At 36.0% G+C, this 22,648-nt stretch overlaps 2 protein-coding genes across 3 annotated transcripts in view; both read right to left on the reverse strand.

The window, feature by feature from the left end:
• Window positions 1-3,662: 3,662 nt before the first annotated feature.
• LOC117963495 (isochorismatase domain-containing protein 1-like) lies at window positions 3,663-12,089 on the reverse strand. Its single transcript, XM_058992326.1, has 6 exons — window positions 11,850-12,089; window positions 10,479-10,758; window positions 9,279-9,398; window positions 6,448-6,651; window positions 5,923-6,039; window positions 3,663-4,356 (listed from the first exon to the last, which is right to left on the reverse strand). The coding sequence occupies exons 1-6, from the start codon at window positions 11,900-11,902 to the stop codon at window positions 4,210-4,212; spliced, it is 921 nt and encodes a 306-aa protein (XP_058848309.1). The 5' UTR covers window positions 11,903-12,089; the 3' UTR covers window positions 3,663-4,209.
• A 3,748-nt stretch (window positions 12,090-15,837) lies between these two features.
• LOC117408715 (long-chain fatty acid transport protein 6) overlaps window positions 15,838-22,648 on the reverse strand; it is a 19,359-nt gene continuing 12,548 nt past the window's right edge. For both annotated transcript variants that reach the window (XM_058992345.1, XM_058992339.1), the window contains 5 exons: window positions 22,561-22,648; window positions 22,071-22,269; window positions 21,685-21,782; window positions 21,408-21,538; window positions 15,838-20,387 (listed from right to left, as the gene is read on the reverse strand). The exon at window positions 22,561-22,648 is cut by the window's right edge and continues 3 nt beyond it. In XM_058992345.1, coding sequence (XP_058848328.1) covers window positions 20,211-20,387; window positions 21,408-21,538; window positions 21,685-21,782; window positions 22,071-22,269; window positions 22,561-22,648 — 693 coding nt within the window. In that variant the 3' untranslated portion in view covers window positions 15,838-20,210. The remainder of the gene's footprint in view (window positions 20,388-21,407; window positions 21,539-21,684; window positions 21,783-22,070; window positions 22,270-22,560) is intronic.

Below are 22,648 nucleotides of genomic sequence, written 5' to 3' on the forward strand. Positions count from 1 at the left end.
TTCAAAATGAGTGCAGAGACCACTAGTAAAGACTATAGGAGTGTACTCTAAACCAGGAAAAAGGACAGGAATGGAAAATGTAACCTTTCATTGTGAAAAAGTGGTTGAAGTCGTTGAAATTTCCCAAATAATTCCTTAAATCTTACCTGTTGTGCACTTCCATTGGTTTTCAGATGTTTAGTTTTGAAACCATGGTTTCAGATAGTTTTACACTTGGTAATTTCCTGAGAGATAGACATGGAAACTGAGAAATTTCTTGAATTCAGTGTAGTACCAAGTATCATATTTTAAATTGAAAATACATGTTTGGTATAACTTCTTTCAAAACTGCATATTTAAGACCTATGTAGTAATGGAAGTACAAAACACAACAAGGCTTATGACATTATTTTGTTACTACAATCGCATTATCATAGTACCTCTCGTGTTTGATCCAATACAGTGTAATTCAGAACCTCGCTTCACAGCTACAGCTCCAGGACTCTGTTGGGGGTGAGCCGATTGCCAGGAGGGTCTTTTCTAGTGAATTCCGTGCCTGTAACCACTCCATCAGCACACTCAGGGTTTTCAAAAACCTCCAGGTAACACATTAGTCTTATTATATGCTTACAATTGAATGACTATATATATATAAAAAAAAATAATAAGTAGACATGATGTAATATCGCTACACGTCTACACTGAAACAGAGGACACATTTAATTTACTTGTACTTAAAAACAGCAAAGTTGTAAAACAAGTTAACCTCAGTCATGCTGCAGCTGCACCTAATGCCAATCTGATTCTAACATAACAGTCGTTTTGGTTTGAAGAGGCAGCAGTCAAAGTAGTTTCTTGCTAGACACTACTGCCCCCTGCTGGGGATTCTTATGCTGTTTTAACCTCTTCCTAGACATGAAACTGACAATACGTCACCCTTATAATGTTCTGAGATGTTAATAGAATGCTACCAGTTCTTTACTGGGAGTTTTCTCTTACAGGGCTATCAGACAAGGATTGGAGTCTCCATTGGCTCAGCTTGTAAAAGCAATGCCACTTGAAGTGCAGGATGAGTCCTGCAAGCATGGTTGAAATCCTCTTCATGCCAAAATATTGATCTTGGCTGGGGATGCCGCATTGGCCTTTACTCCCAACAACCCAAGGAGCCCAGAGACTTTCCAGGCTGGGTCGCTCCAGGGGAATGCCTTTTGATCTTCAGTTCTCCTGATCGGTTAGTGAGTTGCTGTGGTTAGGCGATATTCAAATTGTACATTTCAAATTGAGTTGAAAAACAAAGGTAAATAAAAGCAAAAGGATATCACCCATAATATGCTAGAGAAAGCATGCTGAAGACAAATAGAGGACAGAAAAACATATTCTACTTTTTACTTTTGAAAAAATAGCATATGTACTTTGTCTTGTTCACAGCGTCCATAAACCCTTTATATTATATGTCGATTGGGTACACAATTACTACAGGTCTCTTATGCAAACAGCTCTGTAGAGTGCACTCTCTCACTGTCTGCAGTTACCTGATGTTTGCTTTGTATAGTATATGAAGATTCATGCTAAGCAGTAGGTGTTGCTTGTGTCTTTACTTTCCATTATTTTGAAATACTTGGCAATTGGAAAGGCAACAAAACCTTTAAAGAAACAAACACGTTGTTGTGAGGGACAGTACCAGTCACCCTTTGTAATTGTACAGCATTGTATCGTTCTGGATGGGGAAGGTCACTCATTCTCCCTCACTATCCAAAACCTTGTAATCTTTTTCCATCTTATAATGTACTCTTAAAATGTTGAAGCTGCCAGTAATGGAATGTGTTGCACCGTTTGCACATCAGCACAAGTTCTAATAATAAATACTGTACAGCAAGCCAACTCAATGTGTTTGTTAACGAGAGAACATGTTCAAATATTTCTGTGTTAATTACTAAATGACTGACACTCTTTGTAAACTGAGCCCACAGCTCAGCAGACCTTGTGTTACTTTGTTCCCAAACAAAACCAGGTACTGAAGACAAGAGAGTCCACATAACCCAGCCTGATGGTCCAGTGCACACAGATCCACTAACACATAGCTGCTGTGGCTACACAAAGGCATAGGGGTGGTAGCATGTATTTTTTTATACATGATAAAGAAATAGTTTAAGTGCAGAAAAGTAACCAATTTGTAAGGGGATAATAGAAATAATGATTTTAATTAATCATCCTGATTTGAATAGGCTGGGCTAACAAACAAACACATCTCACTCTTTCATGATAAATATTCATTGAACACTATAGGAATTTACTTTAGATCAGCTAAATGCTTGAAATAGTGAACCATGTCTGCTTGGAATCTGATAGGGATGTATTGCCACAATAACATGTGTTCACCTGATAACTGACAAGTCTTTGATTTTACGAACTGAAAAGGGGTCACATATTCCATTGGAACAAACTATTACAGTAGTGTTCACTGCCTTATCAACTATTTTCAGAGCTACCCTTGTTAAATGGGGCACTGGGCACTAAAATCTGAGGGCCAACACGGAAAAGACATCTGTTCTATAGAAATAAAAAAGAACAGCCACAAAGCGAACTAAGGCGGGAAACTAAATGGAAAATAAGATTTCATTATTTACACAGCTCTGGAGAATATGTCAGAAAATACTGCAGTCGATGTTCGATTAAATCCATCCCTATGTGGAGCGTATGAGCTACACAGACGTTACAGCATAGCTGTGTTATACAAATGAAAAATGTATTTTTCCATCAATATTCTGACATTGGCTTGGTTTACCTTTTTGGCATGCTATGTTGGTAGTATTCAAATTACCTCATATAAAAAAATGGGAGGGTATGTTTAAATGTTATGTCAGTGTTCCAATGATATATAATAATAATAATAATAATAATAATAATAATAATAATAATAATAATAATAATAATAATAATAATAATTACCTGAATCAGAATTTCACAGGTTGAGTGAAAGGCTTTCACCACTAGGATGTTGTTATATGGTATTTTTTGTTTTTGGGGATCCAGTATACCAGTAGACCATTTTTAACATTGCTTATAAAAGAACAACATTATTTTAAGAGTCATCTGCAATTGGCAATAATTTAAAATATTGAATAAATGGTGTGATGTTAAAAAAATGAAGGAGGCCTCTAAACCATCTGTATGCTTTTTTATTATTAATATTATTTTAATATTATTATTAATATCATTATTTTTAAAACTTGGTCAAAGCAACTTGCCAGGTGTCTACTTTCAGCAGATCTCAGTTGTCAATAAAGAATTCCTTGGTTACAGTAGAATGTTACGTGAGGTTATGTCCCAAACAGGATCTTCATTGATGAAGCCTCGTGAACATGACGCACAGCTTTCAAACTTTTTGCCTTAAGTCTTTAGCCAATTTGCCCACCCTTTTTAGCCGTGCACTTCCTATAGCGACTTACAATTGTAAGTCACCCTGGAGAAGGACGTCTGCTAAGAAATAAATAAATAATAATAATAATAATAATAATAATAATAATAATAATAATAATAATGTGCATGATTTGTGCTGTTATGTCACATTCTCATGACAATGGAGAGAGAATTTGGAGTTTCAAAACTGCATGGAAACCAAGCCATTGTTACATTATTTTAAATACATATTACATTAAAATAAATAAAAACAGGAGAAAATGTTAGAGATAACTCAATTTATGTCCTGTTAGAGAGGGACAGATACACTGATCATTTGATTGACAGATAGGCATAACTTAATTTTGATAGACAAAATACTCATTATTTTAAATAAAATAGGCATGAATTTATAACATATTTAGAGTACATCTGTTGAAATAAAGATATCAAGATTAACACAAGAGGCTCCACAAAAAGTACCTTAATGAGTCGTTTTACAATCAATGGTGAATAGTTACTGTAGGCACCTCTATCAATGTAGACTGTGAATAGTTACTGTAGGCACCTCTATCAATGCAGACTGTGAATAGTTACTGTAGGCAGTGGCACCTCTATAAATGTAGACTGTGAACAGTTACTGTAGGCACCTCTTTTCCTACAACATTACATTTTTACCACAGAGAAACTCTACAGTTCTGAAGCGTATTACCATTTAACAACACTGATGCGATTACACAAAACACATTGGCACACCTTTCACAAGAAAGATGCACATGCTCTATACCCTGAACCTGGAGCCGCTTCCTTTTCTCACCCATGATGATCTTGTTAGACCTTGGAAAGCAGCCCTGACTCAGGAGCACTCGCCTTGATAATATTCTGAATCTCTTTGAATTTGGGGTGGTCTTTGTCAGACACAAGCTGCAGAAGTATAGATTCACTCGTGGTCACTATTATCCCAATGCGAGCTAGACGCTATAGAAAAGAAGAGAAAGACAAAGGTTCAATAAAGGGATGCCTTGTACGGCACACATTATCTGTTCGTATAATCAAAATCATTTCATCAAAACGTGATTGATTGATGTATGTTAAAGTGGTACCCCCATAACTGTAATTAACATGAAGCTAGGCTTTGACATTGATCCTCCATCAAGTAAAAATCATGTAATCATCCTAGGCCTATGGTCCTGTTGGAGCTTATCAAAGGGCTGGATTTACGCTGGCTACCACACCCTGTAGTATAAGACACAGAGCTTGGCTTTGACGTCATTTCCTTTGTGAACAAAAGCATTTCAAGGTCTTTCACAAACTCAACCTATTTTGGTTCATTCTTCCCAGAAGCATAATTTTAAATATGTCTATTTTAAACTACAGTTTATCTATCATTTACACCCCCAACAACCAAAATGCCTCTATTTTCAATTGCCTCTATTTTTCTGAGGTCTACCCATAACCATAACTAATCATTTTGAACTTCTATCTGCTCTATAAAGTATTCTATGACGCTGACATCTCAGTGAACTTCACCGCTTAAGAAACCTACATTATATCCTCCTTGGTAGTAGACCAGAGGAGGAACCTTATAGGACTTTTGTTTTTCTGTTTTTATTCATTTTATTTTGAACTGCTTTTTTTTTTTTTTTTCTTTTCGAGTTTTATGAATTTTTTTTTTCGGCTTTCACTTTTTATATACTGTATGAAAATATTGTTTTCGGTTGCTTTCCAAAATTCTTGGACGTTTTTTTCTGTCACAATATGTATAGTAACTCGACAGTACTTACACACTTCAATAGTACCTTCTTTCCTTTGCTGTCTTACACAATGAAATCCTTATGGTCACTGGCATATTTTTCAGTTTTTTTTTTGTGTGTTTAGGCTTTTTTTTTCATTTCTGTTTTAAATTCCATGAGCGTGTAAATACTCCCTCTCAAACTTTGATATAGCTTTAAATCTTGCGAGCAGGAACAATTCTCTGTTTCTAATTGTCATCTTGTTTTAAATTGTGCAAGCTTGTTACAATCCTCCAATAGATATGTAGGCATTTGCTGCCACTCAGTAGTTGGGGTGGGTTTAAAGTATTCAGAACGAATCAATGCGAGATTCAAGTCAGGAAGGAGGGACATTGCACAACTGCACTGGGAAAGATTTTTTAATTTTGTTTTGTAGGTTATTTTAATTATTCTTTTCACAGGGAACGATGTCAAGTCAACCAGAATTAAGCAAACATTTCCAGTGTTTTTCCAGTGTATATTGGATATCCACCGATTTCATTTTTTTTGTATCGGGGGTGTTTAATCATTTTTTTATCAGTTAAAACCGAAAATCAGAATCCCTGCTTATACACCATGGCACTGAATATTTAGTGCCTCTTTGAGGTGGGCTCGTATGCTATCAAATCAGACATTTTGCCAAGAAAGACAACTCTCGCAGCACCTGGTCCATGGTCTAGGGTTTAAAATAGCAGTTAGGTAAGGGCACATAAAGGCACATTGAACAGTGTATCTGACGTCATGATATGGCATATTAAACTGTTGAAATTACCTCCAATGCAAACACTCTGTCCATCATGCTTCTGGAAGAGGTTGAATCGGCTACTATGTGAACTTCCAACCCCCTTCCAATCAAATCCAGTGCTGTTTGTTGGATACATACATGGGTCTGGGAAAAAGAAAAAGAAAAATCTATCTATTTTTTTTATTTCCCAACATTAAACACCTAAATAATATTTAAATTGTTATCATTTTAAACTGAAAATGTGTATTTTGTTTTATTTGCATATTTATATTTGTACACTCCATTGGCATTAATGAGCACTTTATACTGTTCACTTTAAAAGTTAAAATGACGTCATTTTAATCCTGTTGAAATAACAGTTAGTGTAGTTTGCCCAGCTAAACACTCGTGTATATACTGTATTTAAAAATACAATTACTTTTTTCTGTTGCTTTTATTTAAGCAAGTACTAAGTTTCTTTTTTGTTATGCTTTTTTTTATTCCACTTACTGTTGCATATATATATATATATATATATATATATGAAATAAAATTGCACAGAAAGCAACATACTTCAACCCCAAACAAGACAACACTGCGGACTCCTGGAATTTCTGCAAGTGCTGCTTCAACTTCAGGCAAAACCATAGAAAATTTGGTCTTGGGGATCACAAGCTTCACCCCTGTTAGGTCTAGTTCTTGAACTGTGCTCCCCAATCCTTTAGGATACTGTTCAGAAACAATAACTGGAATTCCCAATATGCGAGCCCCTTGAAGCTGTAAAAAAAAAACAAACAAAAAAACCTAGAAACAGTATTCAGAATGGCAAAACAGTATTCAGTATTCATAATTGTATATGTTTCATATTTTCATATGGCACAGCAGATGTTGGAGTCAAAGGACCAAGTCAATCTGTTTACTTTTATTCAGGTCTGGCAGGAACGCAGGCTGGAGGAAAATGTCTTTTCCAGCATAAACAATCAAACAAACAGGTTTTTCATCTGCTGCATGTTTAATGCTATCATGTACAGTAGTTTTCAGCACAGTGGGGCCAGGAATTATAAAACATATAACTGTGTAGCAACTGCTGCACAAGCAAGCAAATTGGTAATGAATTATTGCTTACATTAACTAAGCCTAATAATGTGCAAACACAGGGAAGGTATTATCAAAATATGAGCAACAGACTTGATGAATGTAACTGAACTCTTCATTTCTTCTATTCAGGAGGTGCACTCCCCAGAATAAATGACCTGAATAATACCGTTTTCACACTGGCACTTCACAGCGCTGTTGAGGGCGCATGGAAGCAAAACTTGCAAACTTTTTTTTTTTTTTTTCACACTCACCTTAATGCGTCTTTGAGTGCGACTGACGACTGGACTGGACTAACTACTTCACCTCCAGGGCAGTTTCCAGTCTGCATTCATTACTACCAGCAGAATTTCACCCTACATTAGTGTGAGTAAACAAACTACGCCACATTAAAAAATAATGGCACATCCTTTTTTTTTTATTGCACATATGTCATGCATGTAAAGATGTGCTTTCACGTGCAGATCAAAGCACTGCACTCAACTCCAGATTTAGTGTGTCTACACTGAAGAAAAACTAAACTACATCAAACCTGGGACTAGTGTCTCGTGTGAACATAACAGCCACATTAACTTCTCCCAGATATTACTACCAGATTCAACCGATGGATTCATTGTGCTCAAGTGTGAAAACAGTAGTAATAAGAGGAAAAACAGAGTTCACAGAAAATAAAGGTATATGTTAATCAGGCAAGCTGTAGAACTGTAGAACTTATTATTGAATTGTGGTTTGTCACACTTGAGAATTATTGTATTTCTTGTTCTTATTGTATGACTTATATTGTAACACTTGAATGTATTTGTATTTGCTTGCGATTGTAAGTCGCCCTGGATAAGGGCGTCTGCTAAGAAATAAATAATAATAATAATAATAATAATAATAACTGTGGGGCTTCTGGTTTATGCAGGGTTAGAAACTAACAATATTGTGCTACTAGTCCATAGGACTAGTACCTTTAGAAACTTGCTATTTCTGATGTAAACTTACTAGTCCTTATGTGAAGTGCCTAAGTTGGAATCAACAACAACAGTTGGGGGTCCCTAAAAATAAACTTAGATTATATTTTGCTAAAAAAAATAAACACAGTTATACATTTAGATTTACATTTTTTGTGTTAACAAAGCACCTTCGTAAACGCTCATACAGATCGATCAATAACCTCATTACTGAGCGACTAACTTGTAATGTGTGTTGAGAAACTGACATTGACAGCACCAGATGGGATGACAGAGGAAAACATTCTCTCAGCGTGTCACCTTGCCAACCATGAAGCTCCGCCTGAAATTGACACCGATGACACAAGTAAAATGTTGTACATTACATGTGTTGCTATTTACAAAACTGCTGGCTGGCTACGAATTACTATCTACAATAATTAACGTACTCCCGTACACTTGTGGTCTTCACTAAAGTTCCAATTTAAAGACAGTACATTTCACTGTAGCCCTCGGGATGAAATTGTTAGTTAGGTGGCTATCTTTTTTTTTAATTAGCAGTGGGAGAAAACCGCTTCAGCAAGTACAGTAGAATCTGCCAGAACTGACGGACACTGTGTCTACTAGGTTTAGATACTAATGAGAGCATAACAAATACAAAAGAAAAACAAGGGAAATGCAGATCTTTTCAAGAAAGCTGGGAGGCTTTGTATAAATGGATTTTATATTTTTAAAAGCTGCAATAACAGTTGCTTGTGAAGCATCCACAGTATAATTTGACAGAACAGGTGATTTATTTGCACTATGCAGGACTTTATTTTCCCCCATTGGTGCTTGAGCCCAGGAGCGCTCACGGAATCAGTTAGGGTCATAATCCGGTATAAATCTCCACATTTTTGTAAAATGACTTTACACTTATTTCAAAAGATGCAACGTGTTTCAGTAAATTCAAACGATAAACTTTGCATCCCACGCAGATGGAGAACACAAACATAAAACGTCATTAAGTGGGGTTGGCATTGCAGGGGAGATGAAGGGAGGTTTCAGTTCAGAGTGACTGTTTTCTAAGCATTATTTGTGAATGCTTATTCACCACTGCTACAGCCTGTTAAAAAATGGACTTTCGTGCATTTTTTTAAAGCAAGACTGAACGTGAGAGTATATGTGTACATTTGTTTTAAGTACTCGCCCAGAGGACTACCGAGACACAGACATCCACTAGTCCTCATCAGATTGAATTCGCCTTGGGCAAGCGGGAGTTTCTAACCCTGTTTATGCTGCAAACAATGACAGCAAAGCTGCTTGGCAGGGATCAACACAATAAGTGAAAAGGATTGTCTGGCCTTTGAAGTTCAGAACAAGCAAAACGCTTACCAGTCGTTGCCCGACACTTATAATATCCCCAAAGTATTTGATAGCTGGTCTGAATCTTTCCTGCATATCACAGCAAAAAAATACAGTGGTTGCTGGCGTGAGATTCCCAAGTGTAGTCATCTGCAGACAGTTAAAGAAAACAAAGCATTGCATTATTCTTTAGGGTAGCATTTGATTGATCCTAACATACAATGCAAACATACATCCTGAATTTAGATAGCAGTGTTATAACAATTATTAAATAAATACAAACCAATTTAAAATGTCACATACACCTAAACCTGGAATAAATCTGCTGTAGATGGACCAATATACTGCAATATGCTCAATTATTAAATTGCAGCCAGTATGCTTTTTTTTCAATAAAGCATGAAACAAGGTTTTCTCATTTGGTTTGTATGACTATAGCCTGCATGACCACAGAAAGTGGGTAATGAAATAATGTTCTGTGGATTACAGGGGTTGTGGGAAATGCATGAACAGCACGATCACATAATCCCTTAAAGCAGTTCATCCTGAACCAACTGTCAAATGTAACTAATTAAACATGATCATATCCGACTCAATCAATAATCAAATACATTTGCACATATAATACTTATAAAGAAAAATCAAAAGGCACAATCATAACCAAATCAAGGGCCAGCATCCTCAATCAAATATGAATACACTATAATTAAAAGAGGTACAGTAGGATGTCTCCATGCCATTCTATAGCAGTCGGTACTGTCTCTATGAAAAGAAAAACAATTCTCAATAGATGTCTTACAATAAATTAAGTATAGAATGAATGTAGCCTGCCAAGATTACACATCCCCTGAAAATATACGGCAAGTTGTGAAAAAAGATCCACCTATTGTATTCTTATATCATTTTCGTACTGATTTCAACAGGTACCCATCATTAATCCCATTCAACACTGCACAGGGAAGGTCTCGAGTCAACTGGCACCGTCAGAATGTACAGCGACACAGGCTGTACTTTACGTAGAGCTATATAATAAAACATTTTACTGTTACCTATTCTTTCATAAATAACAAAATATATGTAACACCTGTTACATCGGGTAAAACAATTGCCATTAAGTGTAATATTAAAAGCCTGTAGATGTGCTACAGTACGTGTAAACCAATGTTCTTAGTTATCCTAGCAAATATGATATCTGTTTCATTGTAATTTACATTGTTAAGTAAAACTTACTGTCATTTGCAGAGGGACCAGTCGTAGTTTGCATTTTTCAGCCACTGCAAAGCTTTTGGGTAAATCAATGTACTGCCCCCATTCTTCTGAAAAAAGCTGAATAACAAACTTCCGGTGAATGTCGATTTGATCACCATACATGGACAAAAACTTCTGGATCAGAACCTCGTAACCCGAACCGACAGGCAATGATGAGGGCCGAGAGAAGACGGAAAAGGAAAATAAGATCGGGAAGTGATTGTTGTTGCTGTGCTGTTGTAGTTCCGCCATGATGTTCTGTCTAGTGTTACAAAAAGAAAAAGGTGGAGTGAGCTGAAGACAGGTCGTTCCTAGCAGCAGCGTTGCAAGATTAGGGGGCGGTGCTGGCGGGGGTGCATGTGGAGAAACGCGGGGGGAAATATTTTCTAACTTTTTGAACACAACGTTTAATTAATTTTGTAATTCACAGTTTAGTTAAACATTACGGTATTGTTACATTAGGGAAACGATTATCCATTTCTAGAAACGCACAATCCAAAGCTTTAAAAAAAAACACCTTACTGCCATTTAAACATATTTGACAGCAGTGATGTATAAAACAAAACAAATACTCAGTGGTGGAATTGCAAAAAAAATCACTGGGGTAACCCTAGGTGGATGTTTATTGCCGTGTGACGTGAAAATGCTAGGGGTGGAGACACCCCAATTTAAGATTTGTGAAGTGCTTATAGAGATGATTCAAAGGTACTACTTCTTTATAACGTTACTCTGATACAAAGCAATGACAAGTTTAAAGGCAACGCAGTAAATATGTCAAGAAAAAAATAAAATAATTTTGTTTTAAATTTCTACGTTAATATAGAAAAAATATAGAAACATAGTTTTCTTTATACAAATACTGATCAAAATGCTTAACATTGTTCACTAGTTAAACGAGGCAGTCTAAAATACAATTTTCAGTTTGCAGTCTCGTTTGAAGGCGTGAACTGAATCCCAAGTTGCTCTTTTTAACATTTAAAACATACAAATTAATAATTAAAACAAATGTAACAAAGTGCCAAGCAGTGTATGTTATAGAACTGTACACTTGTCAGTCAGTTCAAATTGTCCTGTCTGTCGCATTAAAGGAGAGACGATAGACCCTTGGTGTCAAGTTCCTCATGCTCCCTCTCCTCGTAAGCTTTGTGTTCTGAACTCCTTTTTCCCTGTAACAACCAAGCTCTGACAGAACTCAATGGCTGGCTCTTGGGATACCAAGAGAGCTCCTAATTGGTGTGAGAATGTTATTCATTGAGCTGAAGCCTCTCTCACACTCAGCTGTGGAAACTGCTAGTCTCTAGTGTTTTGATGAGCCCTACCATGTCTGCTGGGACTTTCTTTCCTCTATTGTACCTTGTACTCTCTGCATCTTCCAACAATCTGTTTTTCTGGCAAATTTCCTGCATAGTGAGATCACCTCACTTTCACCGTACAGAACGTCAAGGTCATCTGGCCAGTATCGGGGGTATAGTCTTGCAAGCTGCAAGCAGCACCTCATTCAGAAACGTTTCCAAGTGACGTTGATGAAACACGAGATGATGATGTTGTCATTAGTCTGCTCTTCAGTGAGATTGTTTTTAAATCAATACACAAACCTCTCACACATGAATATTTGTACAAAAGTAATTTACATCAAATCTGTGATTTAAAAAAAAAACACAAACATGTTAAGAATTACTGGAAAATGTAAAATGAATGGTCAATACTCATCAGTGTGGGCAGCAGTGTGGAGTAGTGGTTAGGGCTTTGGACTCTTGACTGGAGGGTTGTGGGATCAATCCCAGGTGGAGGACACTGCTGTTGTACCCTTGAGCAAGGTACTTTACCTAGTTTGCTCCAGTAAAAACCCAACTGTATAAATGGGTAATTGTATGTAAAAATAATGTGATATCTTGTAACATTTGTAAGTCGCCCTGGATAAGGGGGTCTGCTAAGAAATAAAATAAAAAATAAATATTGTGGTTGCACAGTGGTGCTGTCCTGCAGGATTAACCAGAGTCCCAGCCATATAAAACAAACCACATTTATTTCATTTGCTTTAATGCTTGCTATTCTTTTATAACTTGCTTATGCATTGTTCAGTTATGTGACAGTATATGTTAATTGTAGCATGTCACTTATAATGTACTGTGAGATCCATGTCACCTCCCAATAAAGACAACACAGCTCAACACAATTTAAGGCCAAATTTGTATTAAATTAAATACAATTAAATTAACATAAACCCTAAAACTCAACTATACACAGAAATACAATTATATATCGGTTTACCATATACCAGTGAAGCAGCTTCAGCCTTGTAGTTCAGCTGCCTAATTTCACCACCTTTGGAGTGCAGTATTGTCTGAGATAAATTATTGTGCATGGCACTGATATTACTGTAATGGATGAGACGGTGATGTCATTTTCATTTATTAACCACATACTTACCTTCAATCGTAAATAAGGTCCATGAAATTGCAGGCTAGGGGATAGAATGGTACCGCACCAATTAATGATATTAAATCAATCTAATGTTTTGCAATGTTTTTATTTCAATCACAGTATATTTAAGATCTTTCATATTGGACCTGCCGATGCTAATGCTGACTGAAATCTGCAAAATCCTTCATGGGTTTCTAAAATTATAATTATGATCTAAAAAAAACAACAAAAAATCACTATTTAGTAAATTAAGTATATTATATGTAAATAATTCCAGTTTATCATGCAAATAGTTTTCACAGATCATTAACAATAACATGGTTTTTTTTTATTGAAGAAATTAAATTGTTAGTTTTTCAATTTATTTTAATAAAAACAAGGATCCTTAAATTACATTATAGAGATTTATAATCCTAGTAGTATTCAAAATGCCACATTTAGCAAAAGCCAATGTACAATGCATAGTCATATACTATTTGTGATATTTCTATAGCTTTATTCTAATATATGTTCCCTTAATCTATTATAAATAACATGAGCTCATAATAAACATTGGGACATATTTAGATGTTTACCTCAGGATCTAACAGATCTAGGAGTAACTTAGTATTCTGAGGATTCATCTCCATCTTCAAGGCACTCTTGATATTATCATAAAGAGCAATTGTCTGTAGCACAAAAAAAAAAAAAAAAACATTCAATGTTAGCACCGCCAACATTATCTACCATCAACATCAAGAACATAATAAAATGTGCATGCCTCTTTTTAATCAGAAACTGACATCCTCGCTTTCAGTGCCTCTTTCAATTTTGGCATATAGCCAGGATTCAATAACAGAAGCATCCTGTTTGGTTTTATTTTTCCACCGATTATGTCATGTTCCAATTCCTGCTTGGTCGAGGAGATCAAAATCTTTTTTTTTTTTTTTTTTTTTTTTTTTTCCAGCAGTGCATAGCTCCAATAAACAAAGTTAATATGTTATTGTTTACATGTTATGATATATTGTACTTTTTAAAAAAAAGTATGTATGTATTAACACTTTTATTAAGGACATTTACTCAATGAAATTATGAGTTCCAGTTTTATGAGGTAAAATTATTGTGATCTAAAAAAGCTATCGAATCGTGTCTAATAAAACTACATTCCATTTTTAAATGTTATACTTGCCTTAATTTCCTTCTCCTCAATTAAAGCACCAAATCCTCCCTTGCTAAAAACTGATTGTATGCTACAAAATACAAACACACAGAGCTGAGAAACAGGAAATTGACTCCCAAGTAAGCAGTGTGATCACTGGTATTTTGGACCCTTCTCCCGGACATCTCCCGGGACAGATTTTCTCCTGTATTTTGCTCAAAAACTCTACTGTTAAACCCCCTTATGTCAGCAAACCTTTAATGTCTGCACAAGTCAGGATCGATTTGTGGTTTCTGCAATCCCCGTGACCCAGGGGAGCCCTGTGGCAGGCATGCATTCAGTGCACGAGGCAAGTTCATATACTTAGCCACGCACCTGCACCTGCAGGGGTCCGCACCACTGTGACATCACAGCGCTGAGTGGTCCCTGTGGCCCCATGTGTTTTTTTTTATATAATGTATAACATTTTGTGTTCACGCACACGTTTCACTAGTTAAACAGGCGACATAAGCAAAGTCGTGATAATCTATTACAAAAAGAAAACAGACAGATACCTCAAGATAGTATTTCGTCTACGTACTGATAAAACAAGGATGACGTTACTTGGATCATGGTAACGTTATAGCTTGCTATTAGCTGCCATTCTCCAAGACAGATTAAATTAGCATTTTATAGACACTTGTTATCTTATAAAATCGTAATGTTTTTAACAGTTGTTTAATTTTACTTTTGGTCTAAAAAATAAACGTCATACTTTTAAATTGTATCCATGTTGTTCTGCTACTGCAGGTACGCAGCACAAGGGAATATCCACTAGAAAGTGTCCTGAGGGCATCAGATGATTTTTAAAGGTTAGGTTTAGAGTTAGGTATTGGGTTAGGGTTAGGTTTTAGGGCTTGGGCTGCTTAAGGTTAGGGTTGGGGTTGGGTTAAGGTAAGGGTGGTTTGATTTCGTAGAGTTGCCGAGCTCTGGAAGTGGAAGGTGGGAGTGCTTGGCAAAGGCCCTAGAATCATCTAATGGCCTCAGGACACTTTCTAGTGGATATTCCTTTCCGCTGCCTGTAGGTACAGTATTTGTACTACACTGTCCAATATAATTTGCATCGTGGGCCTCGCGCATATCTCCATGGGACGGTACAAACCTCATTCATCTAGAATTCATCGAGAACCTATTTTAGCAATTGTTTCCCACTTATTGAAAAATACTAATAACTGACAGATTTAAAAAACTAATACCAGTAATTATGTACGTGTTCACTCAGGGTCGGTCACTGTCATATAAACTGCAGCGTAAGGTATCAGAAAAATGCTACTGCATAAAAAAAAAAATAGTAGCAAATTAAGAGTTTTGGGTACCAGTAGAAAATGCTACCTAATATACATTAACTTCAAGCCTTGGTATAATGTACCATGCCAGTACCATGGTACATTTCTGTAAGGGAAGCCTCATAGCTCAAACACAGTTTGAGTTACAAGTGACCACAGATCTAAGGAAGTACAAGTGTAACATAGTTCCTCGAAGACAAAGCAAACAAATTGAAAACTTTATTTTACCTAGTGAGTTATTTTAAAATGATTTTATGGTTGCAATATTATATTTTCTTTTCAAGATTCACATTTGAGATCTTTATAGTGAATGGATGTGCACAATGGGTAAGATTTAAAGTATTTAGTTAGCTACAACCACTTTAAAAGCACCTACTAAGATAAGTCTGTCAGATCTTGGGAATTAGAATTATATCCCACATTTAAGTTGAAAAAAACAAGAAAACAAGCAAAGAACCAACAACATAAAATTTATAGAAAAGGCAGGATCACATAAACATGTCTTGCACAAGATATAATAATCGTCATAGTATGAATCAGTAAACCAGTGAATTCCAAACAAGGGGGGCATACAGTAGCACGTACAGCAAAAGCCCTATCACTGAGATCGTCCTTGTCCTGGGTACTTGCAACAAACCTTAATCAACAGCAGCAACAAGTCTGCAAAGTATTAAAGATTCCAAGCCATTTTGTTCTACAGTACTGCCCCCCTTGTGTTTTTCAGCGGTGGTTTTCTGCAAACGTTGCCATTCCAGGAACACTCGAGAGACTGTCTTGAAGAGGACGTTGTTCAAGCCACTCAGTTGAGGGACAGTCACTGAGATCCGTGAGTTGCATCCACCTGTTGAACAGCTTCTACAGTGGGTCGCATGGATCACATGACACTGTACATTCACAGGAATTGCAGACAAGAGGATTTGATCATTTTATTACAGTCTCATATAGTTTGATCAATTAGTGTATGTAGTGTACATTTGCCAATAATAATAATAATAATAATAATAATAATAATAATAATAATAATTAACACATTATGTAGTTATTAGCTAGAACCCTGAATGCTAATGAAAGACTTTTAGGTAAAAATGGACAGTTGGGAATACAGTGTTAAGAACTTACAGTCATATACATAATGTAATCAATTCTTTCTTTATTATATATTATAAACACACTTTCATTATCGTCATGACAATAACAATTACATTAATTTTATTTGCAACATGCTGATCTGTTAATTAATCTAGAATCAGTTTACAAAATTACATATATTGAGGAATTTACAGATTAAAATCTGTCCACAATATAACAGCACTGGATGATGAAATTAAAGTTACAAAACACTGTAAACTACACCCCTTTTCTATAAGGCTTTAAAAAAAAAAAAAAACAGCTAAACATTACAAAAACTCACTTTTTGGGATCTAATTTATAAAACAAATTCTTGCTTGCTGGAAATACTATAAGAAAATGTTTACAGCATATAAATTAAGATTGTTTAACCCATAGAACAGTCTTTAGCACAGTAACTACCCTGAGTCAGTCCACACCAGATTATTTACAGCATAAAAAATAATCACAGGTGGGTAAGTGGTCCTCTATATATACAGTATGTAAAACTGTAAGTGAGATATGGATGTAAAGGCAGACACACGGGGATAATAATATAACTGAGGTAACTTTGTCAGTACATTCTTGAACAAGTTATTGAGGGGATTAGAATGTGGGGATATAACATGTCTGTCTCTTTGTTTATTTAAAAATCAAATTGTTATAAAACCCACAGTAATAAGAATGTTCTTTACCACATGTTATTGAGTATCAGAATCTTGGAAAGTATTCACAGTCGTAGCAGGAGATACACTATATGTTATTAATATGCTTATTAAATAAATAAGTCATTCCATATTAAATCATAACACTATGGAGTCACTGTCTTGGACATATGGAGATACAGATAGAAAAAATGAATTCAAGATATGAAGTAAAAAAATGTTGGCCAAAATGATACAGCACTGATTGCTGATTGGACCTTAACATCTTCTTCTATTATTTAATTTCACATTTGTATTCTCTGTTCATGCAGAGCGGGACTTCAGGGAATATTTTTAATTGTAAACTGTGAAACTTGAATGCTATGTTAGAGAGCATATCGTGTCTGTGCTTTAACTTAACGAGACAGGGTGTCCCAAATATTACATACTTTAAAGCGGGTTTACTGAAAAAAACACAAAATAAGAAACATTTTCTTGCTTGTATTGTACAATGTACAATGAAAAAGACCAAAAAACACAAGGGGGAGGAATTTTAAAAAAAGCTGTTGAGGGTGGAGATCCATACAACTTTCAAGTGAATTAACATCACTGAGACAAACTGATATGAAATCTTACAAAGGTAACAGTTACAGGAACACTGTTATTTCCACGCATCGTTGAATGGATTGTCTAGGTTTTACATAGTAGGACGCTGTTGTTACTGTCACGTTGTTAGAATAATTGAGCTTATCTTTTATAAAAGGGTGGAATCTTCTCCAGCTAAACTTCTCAAATTAGTCTTCGTAGGTATTATATTATGATTAATATTGTATAATATCAACGATGGAAACTTTATTTGGAAAATACTTGACTTAAAGTTTATTTATCAAAATGAGGTAAGAATGCCACCTCTTGTAGATTATGTTTTTGTTTTGTAACATTAAACATTGGGTGTAGTTATTGCAGATCATTATATTTATATATAACACTGGTGCTAACACTGCGGAGATTGGTAAGACTGGTGCTGACACTGCTGGGACTAGTGCAGCTACTGCTGGGACTGGTGCTGACACTGCTGGGATTGGTAAGACTGGTGCTGACACTGCTGGGATTGGTAAGACTGGTGCTGACACTGCTGGGACTAGTGCAGCTACTGTTAGGACTTGTGCTGACACTGCTGACACTGGTGCTAACACTGCTGGGATTGGTAAAACTGGTGCTGACACTGCTGGGACTAGTGCAGCTACTGCTAGGACTTGTGCTGACACTGCTGACACTGGTGCTAACACTGCTGGGATTGGTAAAACTGGTGCTGACACTGCTGGGATTGGTAAAACTGGTGCTGACACTGCTGGGATTGGTAAGACTGGTGCTGACACTGCTGGGACTAGTGCAGCTACTGCTAGGACTTGTGCTGACACTGCTGACACTGGTGCTAACACTGCTGGGATTGGTAAGACTGGTGCTGACACTGCTGGGATTGGTAAGACTGGTGCTGACACTGCTGGGACTAGTGCAGCTACTGCTGGGACTGGTGCTGACACTGCTGGGATTGGTAAAACTGGTGCTGACACTGCTGGGATTGGTAAAACTGGTGCTGACACTGCTGGGACTAGTGCAGCTACTGCTGGGACTGGTGCTGACACTGCTGGGACTGGTGCTGAGACTGTATGATGCCACGATTAAATCACTGATTTAGAAGGCTTTACTTTAAATAGTTTGCCAATCCTCTTATGGCCTGATCTATCAAAATGCTGTAACACTTCCTCCTGGGACATGTCTCTGTGGACATATAGCAGGGCAAGGCCATTCAGGCTATTTTTACCCATACCTCTGCGAGACCAATCAAACATATCAAAAGGATGCACTCAGTTAAACTCTTTCTACGTCATGAACAGGGATCATAGGAATCCGTTTGCTGTGGAATAGGCTAATGCGGAAAAATGTGGATTTTTGTTTTACACTTGGGGCGAGGCAAAAAACATACAAGGCTTTTTTTGTTTGTTTGAGAACCAAATCAATACACTTATCATATATAATCAACACAAGCAACCACTAAATACAGTGCAGTCCGTTTATAAGAATCACATCCGTCCTGGGTGTTTTGATTCTTATAAGCGGTTGATTCTTAAAAGCGGACCGATATGATTACTGTGGTGCAGAATCAAACTTAGTATGAGAATGATAAGAGCTTGTTCCCTGCAGAGTTCCCGCATGTATGCACGCCCACGAAAAATCCACAACTGCTTTCCTTAACGAATTATTGACAGTAACTCTGTAATCCAGCACACTAGTAAATAATCCAGCCCAATTTTCCGGTCCCGGATTGTACAGGCTTTACTGTAAATCATTTCAGGGTTCAGTCCCAAACCTAGCTAAGTTGGTATGGTAGGCTAAGATATATCCTGGCAGCAATTCCAAACAAGCACTGCACACACAATTATGTCAAATAAAAGTGACACATCGGAAACATGTTGCTCAAAGAAACTGCCATTAAGGTTTCTCTATTAGGAATGGAATGAATTTGAATTCTGTCATTCTCACACATATTTCTTTTTTACACCAGTATAGAAAGATAGTTGCTTTGTGCTCTTTACCAATTTCTTGTGGCATTATATTACATTAGCTTCTTTATCTAAAAAAAATCAAGTCAAACTTGTATGGGCTCAAATTGGCTTCCCTGATGTCATTAATATATTTAAATTCATTATTTATACTGTACCTACTAACCACAGTGAAATAAGATTAAGATCTTTAACCCAGATTGGGAGCTTGCAGCCAGTCCAACCTTGACCAAGTCTGAAGTGGAAATCTAATCATCAACAGTATTTTTTGCCAGGTTAAGATTAATTTACAATGTAGGTCATTCATAATTAACCTGCACTGTATATGTAAAACGTTTACAAAGAAGGCCCCTATAAATTATTCAAAGAACATTCGATTGAGATCTGGTCTTCATTTTTCCTGAACATACAACATTACACAACGCATTAATAATGCCAATTAAATAGTTTTTTGGCATGTTTACTTTCACCTGCCAGTAAACTGTTACATTTAACTTTAAGAAACAGGTCTTCTATAACTTTATCTGACCAGAAGCAATAATGTCAAAGATTTCTGTAGTCAGCGGAACATAGCATTTCTGTGACTCGTCTAAGAAATACAGTGAGTCAGTTATAGTTGAAGGATTGAATCCACTTTCCACTAATCTGAATTTCTGCTGCTTGAAGGTTCCAGTTATTTCCATTGACTTCTGCAAGGAACGGAAAACTGTAAGTATTTCAAGTTGTTTACAAAATGCATTATTTCAGTGAAATGCTTAAAACAAATGCAAATATTATGGCTAAAATGCAAACATATCTCTATATCAGTATATATCTGTGGGAAGACAAAATGCATTGCACCAATACAAGTATTACAATCTTTCAGATATCTTATATGGTATTATTTAAACTTTACCCAGTACTTATATTTTCCATTGCAAATCTTTTAACAAACTCCCTGTTTCACAGAGGAAGAAATGACCTAGTGCTTATTCCACCAATCATATTTAAGGTGTTCTATCACAGAATACATTAAATATGTTTGTGCTTTTGAACGTTCTTTTTTCCATTATACGTTTATGGGAATATTTAACTCAATCTTCAAGTCTTTCAGGAGGTGTGTTACAAGAGGACGGGTCTTTTTTTACTGTTCAGGAAACATGACGAGAACTCCCACACTTTCCATGGCCTGCACAGTCCCCAGATCTCAATCTAAATTAGAATCTGCAGGATGTGTAAAATTTGTCAGTGCCACCAATTGTTTACAGGAGTCGTGTTGAACCTACGCCTGGCATGGTTTTAGATTTCATTTACCCGTATATAAGTTTACCACAGTAGTTTTGCACAGTATCTTTGCAGTGTTAGCATACTTTTCCCATGGTTATACTATGCATTTACCATAGCTTACCTTGGTTTGTATGTTTTTAATGCTTTACCATGCCTTTCTGGTCTTTTGGTTCACTGTGCTTTATTACACTTTGCTATGCTTTTACTATGGGAAACTTTTGTAAGGGTAAAGGGATTGTCTTCATTCCTTATCACATGCGGACCAGGGACAATTTGTTACAAACCCTGGGCATTAAACCGAAGAAAAAAAACACACGCACACGTTTAAACCCAATCTCACTGTTTGGATATTTGTAGTTTAAAACAAGTAAAACCATATGGTTTCATTGTTCATTTATTGATTTTTTATCTTTCTTTAAAAAAATAAATAAATAATAGATTACCTGAATTCTCACAAAACGTGGCCTTGCATAACCAGGCAGGTAGTTCTCAACATGTTCATACAGACTCTTCCCATCAAAACCACACCCAGGATTTAAAACAACTGCAGCCATTCCGGCTTTACCTTCATAACCTGTAAAACATCAACACAGCCATAGTTCTTTGAAAAACGATTTACTTAGCCTAGCACACCAATATAGCCAGCCATACATAACGTTTTATTTTATATATTAACTGAAGACATTCATTTGAGAACAATGGTATAGAAGGTGTCCTTACCTGGAACAGAAACCCCGTATATGTTGGCCTCTTGTAAAAAGTCTATTATTCCAACAACATCTGCTACTTCTGTCGTTGAAACATTTTCTCCTTTCCATCTGAAAAACAATATTATTACAAAGCTTTACAGATTTTAAGCAGTTTAAATCTTTAAAAAAAATATGTATATTTACTGACTCTTGTGTATCTGGATAAGTCAGTAACCAGTGTAATAGTTTTTTTTTTTTTGTTAAATGTAATATTTAAGTCATTTACAGTGTCTTGTCCATTTTATATCCACACTTACAATAGTTCAATTCCATAATAGTGGGTTTTGTGTGTTATAACCAGCTAAATCAGAGAAATAATATAAGTTTTAATGCAGTTTAATGGACTTGTTTCTGTACCTGAATGTATCTCCAATCCTGTCATTGAAGTATATGAAGTCTTCATGATCTTCGACCATTAAATCCCCTGTGTTAAGATACACATCTCCTTTCTTGAAAACATCTCTTAGCAGCTTCTTCTCTGTAAGACTTTTGCTTCCTGCATAACCAAAGAATGGGCTTATCGAATTTATTTGTGAAAGCAGAAGCCCAGCTTCACCTACAAGAAAAAAAGGAGTCTATGTTAAATTAGACAAAGATTAAAGTTTAGAAACTGCAACAGTCACCCACATAAACAAAAATGGTCTGAAACGTCTTGACTTCTTTTTTTAAATAATTTAAACCTTTTGTGCACCTTAAAAAAACTTTTAATTAAATATATATATATATAAGTACATACACACACTGTACATAGAGATAGATATAGATAATGTAGGTGTCAACAATAGTACATATATTACAGCAGTACTTTTTTTCAGCATCCTTATTTTATAAAGATGCATTTTCTTACCTTTCTTAACTTCTTCACAAAACCCCTGTTCATTTAGGATTATCTCGCCATTTTCCAAATCATATTTGACCAAACAATACTTAGAGAT

The sequence above is a fragment of the Acipenser ruthenus genome, chromosome 2 (assembly GCF_902713425.1).
Source record: "Acipenser ruthenus chromosome 2, fAciRut3.2 maternal haplotype, whole genome shotgun sequence".
Classification (NCBI taxonomy): domain Eukaryota; kingdom Metazoa; phylum Chordata; class Actinopteri; order Acipenseriformes; family Acipenseridae; genus Acipenser; species Acipenser ruthenus.